Source organism: Cynocephalus volans, chromosome 3 (assembly GCF_027409185.1).
Source record: "Cynocephalus volans isolate mCynVol1 chromosome 3, mCynVol1.pri, whole genome shotgun sequence".
Classification (NCBI taxonomy): domain Eukaryota; kingdom Metazoa; phylum Chordata; class Mammalia; order Dermoptera; family Cynocephalidae; genus Cynocephalus; species Cynocephalus volans.
In genome coordinates this window covers 102,966,389-102,982,940 of record NC_084462.1, presented here as the reverse complement: position 1 = coordinate 102,982,940, position 16,552 = coordinate 102,966,389, and the positions used below count along the sequence as shown (strand labels likewise).

The window sequence follows — 16,552 nt, the reverse complement described above, 5'->3', positions numbered from 1 at the left end:
TAAATTAGAAATCAATAATAATGGAAACCTATATTCTACTGATTCATTTTATTTTTTAAAACCATCCACTCATTGCTTAACACTTTTCATCTAACTTACTCTTTCTGACTTTCCTCAATATTTCAATTTTAAAAGTCACAAATGTCCTCCTAATCAAATCCAGGCCTTCAAAATATTTAATTAGTTTAACTAATTCAGTAAATGGGCAACTTAACTGAGTCAATCAACACTGTCAACAAAGTGAAGAGACAACCTACAGAATGGGAGAAAGTGTTCACAAACTACACATCAGTGAGGGGCTAATATCCAGAATATGTGAGGAACTCAAACAACTCAAGAGCAAAAAAACAAGTAGTCCAATTAAAAAATGGGCAAAGGACCTGAATAGACATTTCTCAAAAAAAGACATACAGATGGCCAACAAGCATGTGAAAAAATGCTCGAAATCATTACCCATCAGGGAAATGTACATTAAAACCACAATGAGGTATCATCTATCAATAAGACAGAAAAAAAATCATGGCAAGGATGTGGAGAAAAGGGAACCCTCCTACATTGTTGGTGGGAATGTGAACTGGTACAGCCATTGTGGAAAACATTATGGAGGTTCCTTAGAGAACTAAAAATAGATCCACCTTACAACCCAGATGTCCCACTACTGGGTATACACCCAAAGGAAATGAAATCAATATATCCAAAAGACACCTGTGCTCCCATGTTTATTTCAACATTACTCACAATAGCCAAGAGATGGAATCAACCTAAATGCCCATCAACAAATGAATGGATAAAAAAAGAAATCTGTATTATATATACAGAATGGAATACTATTCAGCTGTAAAAGAAAATGATATCCTATCATTTGTAGCAACACACATGAAACTAGAAATCATCATATTAAGAAAGTCAGGCATAGAAAGACATATACTGCATGATATCACTGACATGTGGAATCCAAAAGATAAAAAAGCGGTTCTCATTGAAAAAGAGAGTAGAATAATGGCTACCAGAGACCAGGATGGGGCTGGGGAGAGGGATGAGGAGAGGTGGTAGACTAACGGGTAAAAATTTATGCTACCTACACTAAGTGAATCATTGTGCAGTATATACATGTATTGAAGCAACACACTGTACCCCACAAATACGCACAAGTAAATGTTGAAAAAAGTTTAAAAAATTTCCTGAGGACCTAATGTGTGTCTGACTTTGTGCTTGGGATAACAAAGGCTACTGCTTAAACAGTACTTCTGATGTGTCAGGCACTGCTGTAAAGCACTCCACAATTAAAACTCATATTACTGAATCTTCATAATAATCCTATGAGATAAGCACAGGTTTAAAGATGAGGAAACTGAGGCAGAAAGAGGTAAAGCCATTTGCCCATGATCACACAGCTATTAAATGTGGAGCCAGGATTACCAGCCCAGGCAGTCTGATTTGAGCATCATCTTTATTAACCACTGCGCTCTCCAGAGTCCTTGACTTGAGTGCTCAGACTGGTGGAAGACAGAGAGAAGACAGGTAAACTATCATAATATAGTGGATGCTGCAACCTCCCATTTCACCATGTCTCTGTGCCTTGTATCCCAATACAGAGGCACTTAGTAATCTGTCTTTTACCCCTTTATAAACTTACTTCAAAGAAAATATGTGATAATCTTATTTACTCTGTAAAATATTAGCTGTAAAAAATTTAAGACTGCTTCATGTGCTTGCTCAGAGTATTTTAATTTTAACAGTTCCTGTTTGATCTAAGCAAAATATGTATTTCTAATTTTGGAATGTCAGGCATTCATAGGACAGATGTAGAAAGGTTGTGGGAGAGGGTATGGATATGTCCCCGGGTATTTTTGAAGTCTGATTACAGGGAGTAAAATGGCTTCTTTACCCCTAAGTAACTTGGACCCATGACACACTCTGTTTCTGAATATGATAGAAATTAGGTAGTGATTCAAGTTTGGAATGAATAAGTTTTGGGGAAGTCACTTAACTTTGTTAAAATTCTTATTTCCTCTCTATAAACGAGGACAATGTTTGCTTTGTAGGGTTGTAAAGGTTAATGGAGAGCCCCCGCTGCAGTAGTGGAATATAGCACATGATGCCTGATAAATGTTAAAAAAAAAAAAAAAATCAAAATCTTAACTGATAAGTCTCTTCATATTACATGACAAGGGAAGTTTTTGAAATAAGTTTCACAACAGTTTGACCTTTCGTAAGATCTCAGGTCCACAGATAATAGTACATACTAAAATATAAATCAGAAGTTTAAAGAAGAGAGTACAACTTCAGGCTAAATATCTGTCTCTGCAAATTTGCACAGACAATTTTTTAGGAGTAAGCAGTAAATCTACTTCTGAGCTAAAGATTATGAAAACGATAGAAAATATTTTTAGCCAAGAATTCAATCTTAATTTAGGTCATTTACATAATGGTGTTTGCACAATAGCTAATGTTTAATCCTGGGTCTTGAGAGCCTTTACAACTCTCAGAAACGATAGCAGGCTGTCCTCCTTTATTTAAAAACAACAGGAATAAGATTTCCTGTGGAAGTTTTCTATTTGAAAATTGGATTTTTCAGTTTGAATAGGCATGCTCAGTAAGACAGACAAAGTGTTCCCCCAAAGAGAGGTAGAACTTCATTATTAGGTACCTGGAGCCCGAAGACTTTAGACATGCCGCTGTCTTTTAAAGAGCAGTAGGGTAAATGGTTTCGCTCCATCTATTTCAGTTTTCTCATCACTAAAATCAATGAAACAAACCTTGGTCTGTTGAAACTGATTTTAAACAAAATGTTCTCATATTCTTCCCACTTTTTAATAATAATATATTATTAAGGAAGGAAGAAGATGGGATTTGGAAAGGTATTGTGGTTCCATATACATCTGACAAGGCCACAGTAACTGTCATCAATGAAGATTATGGTGGAATAAGGGGTTAGAAATTTTTTTTCCCTTCTGTATGAGAATTTGACCTTCAGTTAACTCTCCAGTTTTGTTCCCAGGACAACCTGATGAAACTGTTAAGTTAATTATATTGTCAGTGTATATTGCTTGTGGTGAAAATCTGATTGGTAGCCTACATCTGCACTGAGAAGACTCTAAGTACCTTATAGGAAGCCATGTCTTTGCAATTGCCTGAGTACAGTGGCTCTTGCAGCTGAGCCTATCCTTTGTGGGGTCACCAAAAGCTATGCCTGTGGAATTGTTACTGATATATTGGCTCCTCTGATACAGGAGGCTTTTCAGCCATGGTGACCCTCACACTTGCCTGATGTGGACCTCATCCCTTTGCTCCTAAGCTGTCATCTGGGGGTGGGGGATTCAGAAGCCAGTCCCTGGACTGCTGCAAGGATTTCTACAGAAGAGCAGTACCTGACATGTCCTGGCTGGCAAGCCGTGGTTCCTGTCCTACATCCTTCTGAGAAGACTGGTGCTAAGTGGTCTATGAGAGTCTTAAGAATCTGGATGTTAAGTTGAACCAAAGAAGACCCTCCCCCTCCAGTGGGCACTACAGATACCAGATAGGTAAGGTACAAGATAAAGGACCAAAGGAAAAATATTAAATTCCTGGTGCCTAGGAACACATTTTCTACTTTACGATAACAGTAAATAAACATTTGTTGCTATTAATAAAATAAAAAAGGATTGTTTCCTCTCCATGTTCCCTGGTCTTTGGTTATAGCTCTGAGTCTTTCCTACAAAACAAGATAACTTTTAATTCTCGAGCCTGTGCTTATATGAAAGAGAAGCTGCATAAGAGTGCTCCCATCCACTGGCATGAGTAGTTTCAGGAGACCTTCAAGGAAGGGTGGGCCACAGCATCTGGGAATTGAAGTCATGAACAAACTCCCGATGCTAAGAGCCTTCATGTCTACAGCAAGTGCTAATGTTCTTCTTATACTTTAGCTCATTTTTCTTTTACCTTCTCATTTCTCGCTCCCATATGATCTTTTCTCAGGGCTCATACACTAAGAATATCTTTTGAGCACCTTATCTCATTTCTTCTTTCTCTGAGCTCTTTCTTCTTCCTAGAGTTCATTTCACTTTTATCTCTGAGTCTCAACTAGCTCGAAATACCCTTGACTAGGAATGCCCAAGGTCACTGGTCGGCCCTGTAGCCAGCTGATAAGAATGGTGTTTGATGTCTGTGCCTGTGTCCATTGTCAGGCTCAGGAATACACCTACTCACCTCATAGCATGACTTACATAAGGCTCCAAGTACCTAAAAATGGCACAACTGGTTGTAAAATTTGATGGTAGAGAATTAGGGGAACTCTTTAGTGAAAAGGGAGGGGAAAGGCTGCCAAAAGAGAGGTGTGCATACTTGCAGCTGACCATAGGAAAGAAAGAAGCTCCCAGAAAATGGGTTCATTGAGCAGGCTGCTCCCAGGAATGGTGGTAGGAAATTCTGAATATGTACTTTATCCTTTCCATGAACTTGACCCTGTTTCTCTGTAACAACTCTCCCTGTGCACTTCCCTCATGCTACATATAAAAGAGACACACATTCGTGCAATGACAGCATGTCAACTCTAATGATAGGCATATCTTTTCAGGAAAGCAGCTTAATATTGTTCATGTTTCTGACACCATTAATTCTACTCCTAGACATATACTCCAGAAATCTAAAATAAACCAAGAAAACCACATGCATGAATTTTTTTTAACATCCATGAAGACTACACAGCAATAGGGAAGTGGCTGAAATATTAAAGAAAAAAAAGCAGAATGTCTGAATATCCACTATGAGTGCAATTTTGAAAAAGTACAGGTACATATAGGCAAAGGCTAATTGAAAACCAAAAATGAAAATAGTTGTGACAAAGTGGTAAAATTATCTCTTTTAAAAATTCTTCAGTCTTGTTCTCTTGTTTTAAATTTAGAATAAAAAGTTAAAATAAGAACAATCACTTAGTCAAGTGGGTGTTAGTAAAGATTTTCTCATCCCTAATGCATTTATCAGTGGTATGGCTTATTATTTTTACAGCTGGGGGATAGAAAGCCTTCTTAGGTTACAACCTGTGGTTGTTTATAATCTGGCTTAAGTAAAACAATTATAAATACAGAGTCACATTTATAGAATTATGTAATTTTATAGTTAAATGAATCTTTAATCTAAGACTTTCATTTTAAAGCTCAAGATTTTATAAGTTCAAGCGTTGATCCACGATCTTTCTGCCTTTCACACAAAATCAGATTTTGTAAGTCAAAAGGGATAACAATATTATACTTAGTATTATTATCAACTCAAGCTATTATTAAATGTGCCATATTAGGTTCAGTACTATGTACTTTATATATAATATTTCTCTTTATTTTCAAAGTCCCTTTGACAGATAATTAGTTTTCCTTATTTTACAGATAATGAACTGAGTCCCAGCTTAAATGTCTTGCCTAATATAAAATGATAATAACTAGAACTTACAAAACACAAAACATAGAACTTCCAAAGCACTAGGCACTTCACATGTTTACCTCATTTAATCTTAAGAACAACCTTACGAGGGGGTTACTATTAAATTCTCACTGAGCAGATGAGGAAACTAAGCTCGGCAAGCTGAGGCCTCTTGTCCAAGGTCCTGTCTTAGCTGGTAAGTGGTGGAGAAAAGATTCAAACCCTGACAGTCTGGCTCCAGAGCCTGTGCCCCACATGCACTTGATGCACAACTAGAAAACGGTACCACTCGGTCTCTAATTTAGGCCAGCTCTCTTCCACGGCATCACACTGCACGTCATTTGGCAGATGAGAAAACTGACAAGAAGGTTGAGTGACTTGTCTGTGGTCACATGACTAGCTAATGGTTGGGAATTAACTTTGTGACTTCTAATCTAATGAGCTTCCTATTATCCCAGACTGCTGGGAATGAAAAGTACCTGGATACAAACAAAAGCCAATGAGAAAAGGCCTCAGGGAAATAAAGCATGAGACCTTTAAAGAGATGCAAACCTTCCTTGCCTCTCTTCTATGCCATTTATTTTAACAGGACTCTGTCCCACCAGTACTGGCTGCTGTCTGTCTGCGGGGATCAGTGACCCTCATGTGGGGAGAAAGCAATAACATAATGACACAAGGCCATCACACTGCATGCCTGGTGTTCTGGGATTTGGCCAAACTCTGTGTGTGTGTGCCCGTGTGTATGCATCTGTGTGAAAGATGACATGCCAATAGGTGGGCCTCCTGGAAAATGCAACCATTGCCTGACTGAAAAAAAAAATAGTTCTGTGAGAAAAATAGAGTTTAAAGGGTGTGATGGTCGGTTGTGTGTCAACTTGGCTAGGCCATAGTACCCAGTTATTTAATCAAACGCCAATCTAGGTTTCAATGTGAAGATATTTTGTAGATGTGATTAACAACAACTGAGTTTCCTGGAGAAGAAGCATTATCTCCTGCCTGAGTTTCTAGCCTGCTGATCTGACCTACAGATTTCAGACTCACTAGCCCCCACAACTGCAGGAGCCAACTTCTTAAAAGAAATCTCCATCAATCCATCTATCTGTCCATCTGTCCATCCATCTTTCTTATTGGTTTTGGTTCTCTGGAGAACCCTGACTAATAGGTCTTGCCGGGACTGCAAAGTACTGTAGAATGCTGAGCACACAGACCCACTTGACGTACAGCTCTTGGAAAGTATAAACAGTCTGAAAATGGAGGAAGATAAGTTTGGCTGAAGAGACATGATGTTACATGCCACCACACAGACAGGAACCAGAACGAGCGGTGCTCTCTGCCCTTGGGTCACAGAGGGCAGACAGTTACAACAATCTCAGAGCTGAAAGGGGTATGCTCACTGTAAAACATGGGCTTGAGCATCTGTGTGTCCCTGCAGCAATGAAATGACAGCTGCGAGTAAAGAACATGCACTCAGATTTCTAGGAATTAACAACAACAAAAAAGACGTCTGGGAGTATTAACAGAACCTCCCCCGGCAGTGCTGACAGTGAGCTGGAGGCATCCCTGGTGCCCTGGACGACACTGACACTAATTCTCTACACTGCTCTGGGTTCCTACTTCATCATTTCCTGGGCTGGGGGAGAGAGATTTTAAACCTCATCTGCTTCCCATTTTAAAAATAAATGTGTCCTTTTAAATGTCCTCACCTCGGGCCGGCCCGTGGCTCACTCGGGAGAGTGCGGTGCTGATAACACCAAGGCCCCGGGTTCAGATCCCATATACGGATGGCCGGTTCGCTCACTGGCTGAGCGTGGTGCTGACAACACCAAGTCAAGGGTTAAGATCCCCTTACCGGTCATCTTAAAAAAAAAATAAATAAAATAAATAAATAATAATAAATAAATAAATAAATGTCCTCACCATCTCCTGCCTGGGCTGCCCCTTCCCCTCCATGACTGCTTGGGAGGCCAGGGGAAAGGTGCAGGGCAGACCATCTCACCTTGGCTTCTGACGTGGGTTCCAAGAAGCAGAGGCGATTCCCAAGTCCCTCGGCAGCCAGGCAGAACTTCCTTTGCTCCTTGTGAATGGTGGCGATGCACTGGAGGACCACTTCATCTTCCTGCCAGGAGAACATACACACCTGTGAGTGGTGAGGGATATCTCACCTGCCCCACACTGAACCAGGCCCCCATGTCACCTTGCTATGTCTGAATCAGTTAAGCACCAAGATCTAATAACAGGGTTTTTTTGTTTTATTTTTTAAAAACGTGATCAGGAAAGGAGGGTCTTTTATTCACATGCCTGTATTTACATGGTATCACTGAGCATCTACCATTAGAAAGGGCCCTACTCAATTCTGGGGTGAGGTCAGTGGGGGGCAAGCACATGGAACAGACGTCCTACGTACATATATAGCATGTGCCCTGCTGCTGAGATCTACATAAGGCATACAATCTAGGGGAGCAGACAATTTCAAAACTTGGGTGGATATGAAACCTAAGCAATCTCTCCGAATATGGAGAAAAACAATAAGATGTGATTGAGGGGAACAGAATGCGGAAGAGTTCAGAGGGAGGTGGGATCAGTGGAGGCAAAGTCATGTCAGGTGGTGGAGGAGGCAACAGAAGATGAGCTTTGCTGGGGAAAGGGGGTGCATGCCGTGGGCAACACATTGGCCAGAGATGGCAGAAGATGTGGAAGAAAAGGAGATGAGTTTTAGACCCACAGGAAAGGAAGATTGAAACGACCCTTGAAGGTCCAGAATGGAAGGCAGAGGTGACCTCCCTCCTATACATCATTCTCAAAAGCAGCCCTCCTAAAAGTCACAGACCTCATTTTAATGGCATTGCTCTTGCTGATGGTCCTGGGAAAGAGGCAGACCCCCTGATGCTGACATGCTCACTCTTGCACAGCCCTCCCTGAGGCTGAGAAAACACTGTCATCGCCAATTCTTCCACTCTTGCTCCTCCAATCCTCCAGCCCATGCTCTCTATCCACCACCATTTGACTTTGGATTTCAAATGTCATAAAGATCCACACATGTGGTTAAGTTGAAGAAGTAACCAAAGAACAGAGCTAGTTCCTCCTTGGCATTAACTCATCTATGCCTCTTTCTTACCCCTGTGTCCCCTGAGGGTTAGTGTTTGTCAGAGTATTGGAAAGGCAGATTCAGTAGAAATGGTTTTTCTTAAACTGTCTGTGATGTGCCTGTCAAATGAAAAAATAAAATCCTCCCACCTGGTGGGAGTGTGAGGAGATTTGCTAGTACCAGACCTCCACAAAGATGTCTGCTGGTGCCCAGAGACAGGTGAGGGGCTACAGGAGAATGCAAGAAGCCGCAAGTTGAAGTTGTGCAAAAGAAGACTGGGAAAAATAGCTCCAGAGTTTTCTCAGCACTGAAATGTCACTGGTCATTATCAAATGTAGTCAGTAATAAATTCAGGAGCCTTTGCTTACAGTTAAGTCAGAATTCATGGTCTTTGTTTTAACTGAGACAGAAGAAAACTCCAGAATATCACTGCTTATAAGATGTAGGTTCAGTAAAATCTCTGAAGAAAATGAAATTTTTCCCCAAGTAAAGCTTCCCCCTAGATCAGACATCACCCTGGGGTGATATGATATGATCTTCCTGAAGGGCACTGGCCATAGGAGGTCCTTCTAGCCATCAGAATAACTGAGGGGTGCTACTTGCACTGGGAAGCAGGGACCATGGAAGTTCATGCACCATGCACAATTCATCAGTGGAAAAAATAATAATATAAGAAGCATTTGGAAATCATAGGAGTGTGTTATGGAGCAGGTTTTTCATGAACTGGTAAAAGTTGATAAAGTTTTCCCTTCAACGTGTGCCCTTGAGGTTCTCTTTCTGAGATCTCATTTCCCTTTCCCTTTACATCCCAAGGTGCCCAAACCACCTTGGCTTGACCTTGCACTAGCTGTGTTGGGGTCTCTCTATTTGTCTCCTGAAATTTCCCTGCCCTATAATTCATATCCTTATAACCTAATCTGCAAAGAAACTAATACAATAAACAAACCTGCCCTGATTGAATAAGCATTAGCTGAACAGCAGCCTTGTCTCAGCACGTTCCTAGGTCGGCGCTCTGGGTGACACACGGAGGGGTGTCAGACTGGCCAACCTGATATTTCTCTAAACACTTTTCACTTTTCCCATGTTCTGCTGGAACCTCCTGCTCAAGGCTGACCTGGCTGCAGACACCATCTGGAGTGGCAGCCTGCACCAGCCTTTGCTCCATACAGCGGTTATTACCTCCATAAGCCTAGAACAGACAGATATCTGGAGCCCTGGGGTGCTTGACATCTTTGTACCAAATTCCATTTGAAATCATGAGATGAGTTAATTCAACCCATCTCATTACTTCTATCACTCACTAGTAAAATACAGGACACAAGCCCCTCCACTTGCTGGCCTTTCAGTTTACTCGTCTGTACTAATTTGTACTTTCTCACCTTAAACTTACTAACTCTCTTCCATTCTCGCTGTGCTTACATCAAATCTGGGCATTGCTCAAGGACACATATCCAAGGAAGCCCCCTTCTTTGGAGGTTGCAAGTTCTTCCCCATCTCCTATCTCCTCTCCCCAGAAGCTTGCATTTTTACATGGCTGGTGCTAAATGCAGACAATTACTCTCCCACCCATGTGCAAAACCTCCTCTATTTCGAGGTATGTGATAGCCACCCACCGCCCACCACATCTTCTTTGGCAATCTGCCAACACCTTACTTTTCCCAACATTCACAAAATTAGATAAAAATTTTTGTGCAAATTCAACATACATGTCCCATGGCAAAGCCTTCCGCTAGGATACTCTACGGCACATGAGGGTTTATAAGATCCACTAATACTACGATAATGGAGCTGAGGGCTGAAAGGCTAGCTCACAGCTTTCTTCCACTTCGGCTATTGTCCCAAGTAACTTTAAGGTTTATGCAGATGACCGGTTCAAAACGAACACCTTGATCTCACGGTTCCTACTGTGTTTTAGTAACACTATAATGAACTTTCCTTGTCATAACCTAGAATGATTCATTCCCAGATTCCAAAACTAGACTATCCCACCCTATGAATCCAATCTTCTCTCTTTCTTGGTTCTTTCCCAGTTTTCACTGGGCCTACTCTGCCTCATCAAACCTCCATTTCCTAGAAGACAACCCCACCTCCCTTATTTCCTCTGCCTTAGGAAGAACTGTTAACATAACAGTTAGAGAAAAATAACATAACTTTGGGGTTTTGTGCCACTATAAATTTACGGTTTCCTGGTTCCTTATTTTCAGCTCACTTCAACTCTGATTTCACTGGAACAAGACCATAAAACCTTCCCTGTCTTGTAGGACTCACAGTGGATTCAACTCAGTCAATATCAAATACCCATACCTCCCATCTTTGAGAGAGAGAGACAATAAAGAGAAGAAAGTGCTAAGTGGGAGGGCACAGTAATTGGTAATAGGAGGAGAGAATAAGACCTTTCAGATCCAGCCCTTGCCCTTAAGGGTGAGAAGTATGAATCTCGTGAGTCCCAAGGAAATAATATCTTTAAGATCACATAAAGGTTTCCTGCTTTCTACCAAATAAGTCAAATGTCTCTGCCTAGGTTTTAAAGTGTCCCCACAGTTGTGTTCTACCCGAGTCCTCTAAGCTTTGTTTCTCCTTCATTCCTATTGCCTTACTATCTCCCCAATAAGTCATGCCAGGCTCCCTAAAATGCTCCTTATTGAAACCCTTTCATTCCCACATTAAACTCTGTATTCCCCTAGTTCTCCTACCTTTCTGACAGATCCTTCCCGTCTCTACTTTCTCCTGCCACCCCTAAATATAGGGATTGCCCAGGAATTGGTCTTTGTCATTTTCCCTTGGCAATCTCAGCCATTCTTCAGGCTCCAGCCTCACTTCTGAGGAGCTGTTACGCAATCTGTACCTGAATCTGGTGGCGCTCTAGGGCTCCAAACCTCTACGGATTCCTAACTTTATCCCTGGACTTATCAATACCTCAAATCAATATGCCCCAATGCACTACAAGGCTTCCTTTTCAGTCGACCTTTCCTTTTATGTCCCTCATGTTTGTTAATGGCACATCCAACTTCTGGGCAACACAGGTTCGACTGTTGTCATTTCATTTCTCTAGGTCCTCCCTCTCTGCTGTCTTATAGCAAATGGGCCAGAGGAAGGAGAGACTGGATGTCTAGAGACCAAGACATGGCTATTATAACATGAAGAACATTCTCACTCTGGATTGTTACCAGAGGCATAGCTCTGACCTTATCATTTTCTTGCTGAAATCTTCAATGTCTCTCTATTCTCTGCTCACAAAACAAACTTCTTGCCCTAGCATCTGAGGACTTCCAGATTCCCAACTTACGTTCCCAACTTCTTCCCTGCAGAGTTCCTTGGGTTTCTCTACCTCTATGCCCTTACTCATGCTATCTCTAAAACCAAAGTTGCCCTGATTTGCCTATGTTAAAATACTACCTATCCTCCCAAGCTTAGTTCAAATACCACAATACTTTATGAAGCCCAAGTATTTCTCCTCTGTTGTGGTCTTTTACCTGCCCATAATCCTGCCGACTAGGCCAATTGTCGAGCTAGGGCTGGGGCTGGAGCTCACAGACCCCTCAACTCAATTGTCCAGACTGGGTCACAAACCCTTCGTATGCCAGGCTGGATCACCAGACCCCTTACACGCCAGGCTGGGTCACCAGACCCCTCATGTGCAGGTCTATGAGCTAAGTAACTGGTAAACAAGTCCTTGAAAGCCATAGTTTAGAGAGCATGGCTGTGCACAGTGCAGACGCCTGAGGCAGACACGAGTCAAGTCATGGCACCACGCACGTGCACTAACCCCACCCCCACACACAATTTGCTTACAAAGAATGCACTGCACCACCCCCAACCGTACCTAAAGTGAGGGGGGCTGATTAAATTATTCTATTTTCCCAACAATCCACCCCTTCAGGGTCCCTCGCCGTACAATCTACACGTTCAGAATCTTCCGCGATGTTCCCTTAGCGAGGATAAATGACCCCTACATTTACATATTACACATTCCATCCCAGTCCCAAAAGTCCTTAATTTGTTCCAGCACCAACTCAAAAGTCCAAAGTCTCATCTGAGACTAAAGGCAAAACTCCTTTCAGCCATGAACCTGTAAAGAGTCAAAAACAATTTATCTACTTCCAAGATACAGTGGGACAGACATTGAGTACACATTCCCATTCCAGAAGGGAGGAATAGAAAGGAAAAACAGGCCCCAAACAAATCCAAAACCCAAACAGGGCAAACGTTAAGCACACTGGGGCACCTGGACCCCTAAAGCATTGGGCAACCTTGCTGCTACAGCTCCATCAAGTGTAGCCCATTGAGCAGCCCTGGTGCCTGCTGCTTTTCCAGGCTGGCACTGCACACTGCCAGCAGCCCCATGGTTCTGGGCTCCTGGTGGCAGTCCCGCCATCCTGGGCCCACTAGACATTTCTTCAGTGGGGGTTCTCTGTGGGGACTCCCACCCCACGTTTGTGCTCCACATTGCTCTGTAGATGACCTCTGCAGCGGCTCCACTCTTGCAGAAGGTCTCCGCCTGAGTCCCCCGGCTTTTTCATACATCTTCTGAAATCTAGGTGGAGGCTGCCATGCCTCCACTGCTCTCACATACTGCTGACCTGCAAACTTAACACAACATGAATGTCACCAAGGTTTTCAGCTTTTGCTCTTTGGAGGTGCTAAGGCAGGATTTGCTCCAGCCAGAGCAGTTGGGATGCAGGGAACAGTTTGCTGAGGGCAGCAGTGCCTCAGGTCTGTCCTCTGGAGAAACTAAGTTCTCCTAGGCCTCTGTAATGGGAGGGGTGCTCTCCCAAACTTCTGAAATGCCCTCGGGGCCTTTTCATTGTCTTGGCTATTAGCATCTAGCTGCCCCATCCCTGGCTCCTGAATTTCTTGAATCAGCTTGGCTTACAACAGCTATTCACTCACAGTCTCAAGCGGTTCTGCAGCATTCGCCCACAGTTTGAATAACTTCATTCACTCAGCTACTCTTGTCTCGGGTTTATATGACACCCGACCAGCCATCAGGTTTAAGTGGCACCCTCTGAGCCTTCTGCCTTTGGACAAACATGACATGTATTTACTATATCATCTCCAGAGCACGTTACACCACCCACCCTTAGGTCCCATAGCTGCAGCAGCCAGGGTCTCTCCCTGTTTCTGCTGCTTTACTGTCTTCCCAAGCCAACCAGTTCAACCTGGGTATACAGGACATAGGTGGTGAACTGGGTCACTTATGGATCGCCTACCGGTTGTCCACCTGGTCCCATAGGCTGCTCATGTTTCAATTTCTTGTGCACAACAGGCTGTGCCTGGAGACTCACGGTTTCCCCCAACTCACCACTGGGTTGGTCGTCTCCCCTGGTGTGAGAAGCAGGAGTGGCCAGTCATTGCATGTCATCCTCCAGAACATTCATCCATGCTTCCAATGACTCTGCTTTCTGCTGCAAATCTTGATCAGTTTGCAGCATAGTGATCAGCAGTAGCCAGGCTCCAGTCAGCAGAAAGGTGGCCACTGGGCACCACATGCTCAAGGACAGCCATATTTCCTTCCCTTCCCAAGGGGTTTTGTGTTGTAGTACCAGGTCTGTGCTGCCTTGATCCCAGTCAAAAGGAAGGTGGTCATAGGGCAGAGCGTATTCAAAAGTAGCCACGTTTCCTCCTTCTTCCAAGGGCTTTTGGCTCCTGTACCTGCTCAGAATCTTGTTGCAGACTACGCCAATCGTGGTGCTCTTTTACCTGCCCTTAATCCTGCTGACTGGGCCAATTGTCGAGCTAGGGCTGGGGCTGGAGCTCGCAGACCCCTCAAGCCCATTGTCCAGACTGGGTCACAAACCCTTCACATGCCAGGCTGGGTCCCCAGACCCCTCACACGCCAGGCTGGGTCACCAGACCCCTCACATGCAGGTCTATGAGCTAGGTAACTGGAAAACAGGTACTTGGAAGCCATAGGTTAGAGAGCATGGCAGCGCACAGCGTGGATGCCCAAGGCAGATGCCAGCCAAGTCATGGCGCTGCGCATGTGCATTAACTCCACCCCCCCACACACAAAATTTGCTTACAAAGAATGCGCTGCACCCTCCACCCCCCCCCACAACTGTACCTAAGGTGAGGGGGCCTGATTATTCTATTTTCCCAACATCTTCTCTCGGAATTTTCATAGCAATATCACCATACTCCTTGCATTATGGTTATTTACATGCATGCCTTGTCCCCAACCATATTATTAGTTTAAAAAATGGCTAACATTTACTGATCCCTGACTATGTGACAGGTACCATGCTTTATATTCAATAACCCACTTATTTAAGCTTCACATCAGCACTGTGATGTAGGTTCTGTGCTATTTTACAAATGAGGAAACCCTGTTTAGAGCAGTCACTAAGTTGCCCAAGGTCTCACAACAGCAAGGGGTACAGCCTGGTATCCAGTCCAGGCAGTCTGTATCCATGCTCTCTCTCCCACAGCTCCCAGCAGACTTCATACCCTTGAAAGCAGGACCCACATCTGATTCATGTTTATATTCACTAGCATGGTTCCTGATGTATATTATATACCCAATTATAATTTATTGAATGGGTGTGTTTTTATCTGGTAACCCCAGACAACTTCTGCTTCTCCATCCAAGCTGGGAACATGTTAGAGTATCACAGTTTAGTCCTTACAAGCACCCTATAGGTGCTAACCTGCTCTCTACTTGATATATAAAGCAGCAGAGGCACAGAAAGGTTAAATAACTTGCTCAGTGCCACACAGCTTGTAAGTGATATATCCAGACCCTGAACATAGGACTGTGTGCATCAGGAGTCTGTCCTCTTTATCATGATGCCTAACTGGCTCTCTTACCCCAACAGACTGACCTTAACAATAGGTCTGAATTCATGTTTGTCTAAGGCCCATGGTGATGACACTGATAAAAATAGCTCCCAGCCCTCTCACATGGTCAAACAACATTGAAAAGTAACCAAATCATGGAACACAATGCCAGAGAGAGCGTCAGAGTGCTAAAACAAACAAACAAACAAAAAAACCCAATAAAACAAAATTTCTCTATTTCCAATGACTACGACACTGGGAGAAGTGAACAGCAGCCTAAAACTTGCTGCAAAAGCGGAAAAGTGATTAAAATCCAAGGATATCATATGGCAGCATCCCTCCAAGTTACGTGGTTCACACACGCTGGCCATTCCTGTCATAGATTCAGCTTGTGGTGGTGTTGAGTGATTGTCCCTGAACAAGGATATACTGTCCTCAGCTCTCTTTGCTTCGATTTTGCATTGTCATTGGTCATCTCTGACAAAGTAAAGTTCTCTCTACATTCCTCTGGCTTAAGAACTTTGAACTTGGAAATGAATGGAGTTCGCCTACTCTATCCTTATTGCTTTTTTGTTATACCTTGGCTTGCAGCCCAAGGGCTGGAATAATAGAGTGCTATGTTTGCATCTCTGAGTTGGAGACTGGGGTGCTTTGGCTCTCCCTCTTCTCTGTGGGTCATTCTCGAAGAGCATTCTAGGACAAAGCAACACGGCTGACAGCCCTATTGAAGGTAAGTAATCAGGCGGCTGATGACAGCCCTATAGTTAGATCTGCACATCACAGGTACCAAGAAGCTCATGAGCAGGAGCACATGGGACATGGTACAGGCCAGCAGATTTTATGGTCCCCATTTAAGTGCAGATGTTACTGCAGAGGAAAATCCATAACCATTTATTGCTTTAAAAGGGAAGATGTGTCCTGCCCATTCACCTTGAACATCAGGCACTATTTTAGGGAATTGACAAAGTTACAGCTACTTGCTAAATATATGCAAAGACATGGGTGAGAGCTCATTGTTCTGTTTTATCCAAATGCACTTCTTATGTGAAAAATAAATGGGCTTTTTGGAATAACAAGACCATCCACAGATTATTTCACAAGGATTAATGGCACTGGTCATCTACTTGTATGTTCTAAATGTCAATTATTTTTACTATTTGTATCCTTCAATTCTAAGATCTTTGGGGGCAGAAGCATGCACACATCCTTTTGGTTTCTTTCTTCTTCAGACATGTCAGCCAGGGAGAAGAATGAAAGAGAGAAATCTAGAACACTACAACAAATCACAATGTTCAC

General features: G+C 43.0%; 1 protein-coding gene across 1 annotated transcript in view; it reads right to left on the bottom strand.

Annotated features, from left to right (window-relative positions):
- Positions 1 to 16,552, bottom strand: part of RYR3 (ryanodine receptor 3) — a 491,041-nt gene that overhangs the window by 326,235 nt on the left and 148,254 nt on the right. Inside the window, exon 2 of the mRNA XM_063091474.1 lies at positions 7,391 to 7,510. Within this exon, the coding sequence (XP_062947544.1) occupies positions 7,391 to 7,510 (120 nt within the window). The remainder of the gene's footprint in view (positions 1 to 7,390; positions 7,511 to 16,552) is intronic.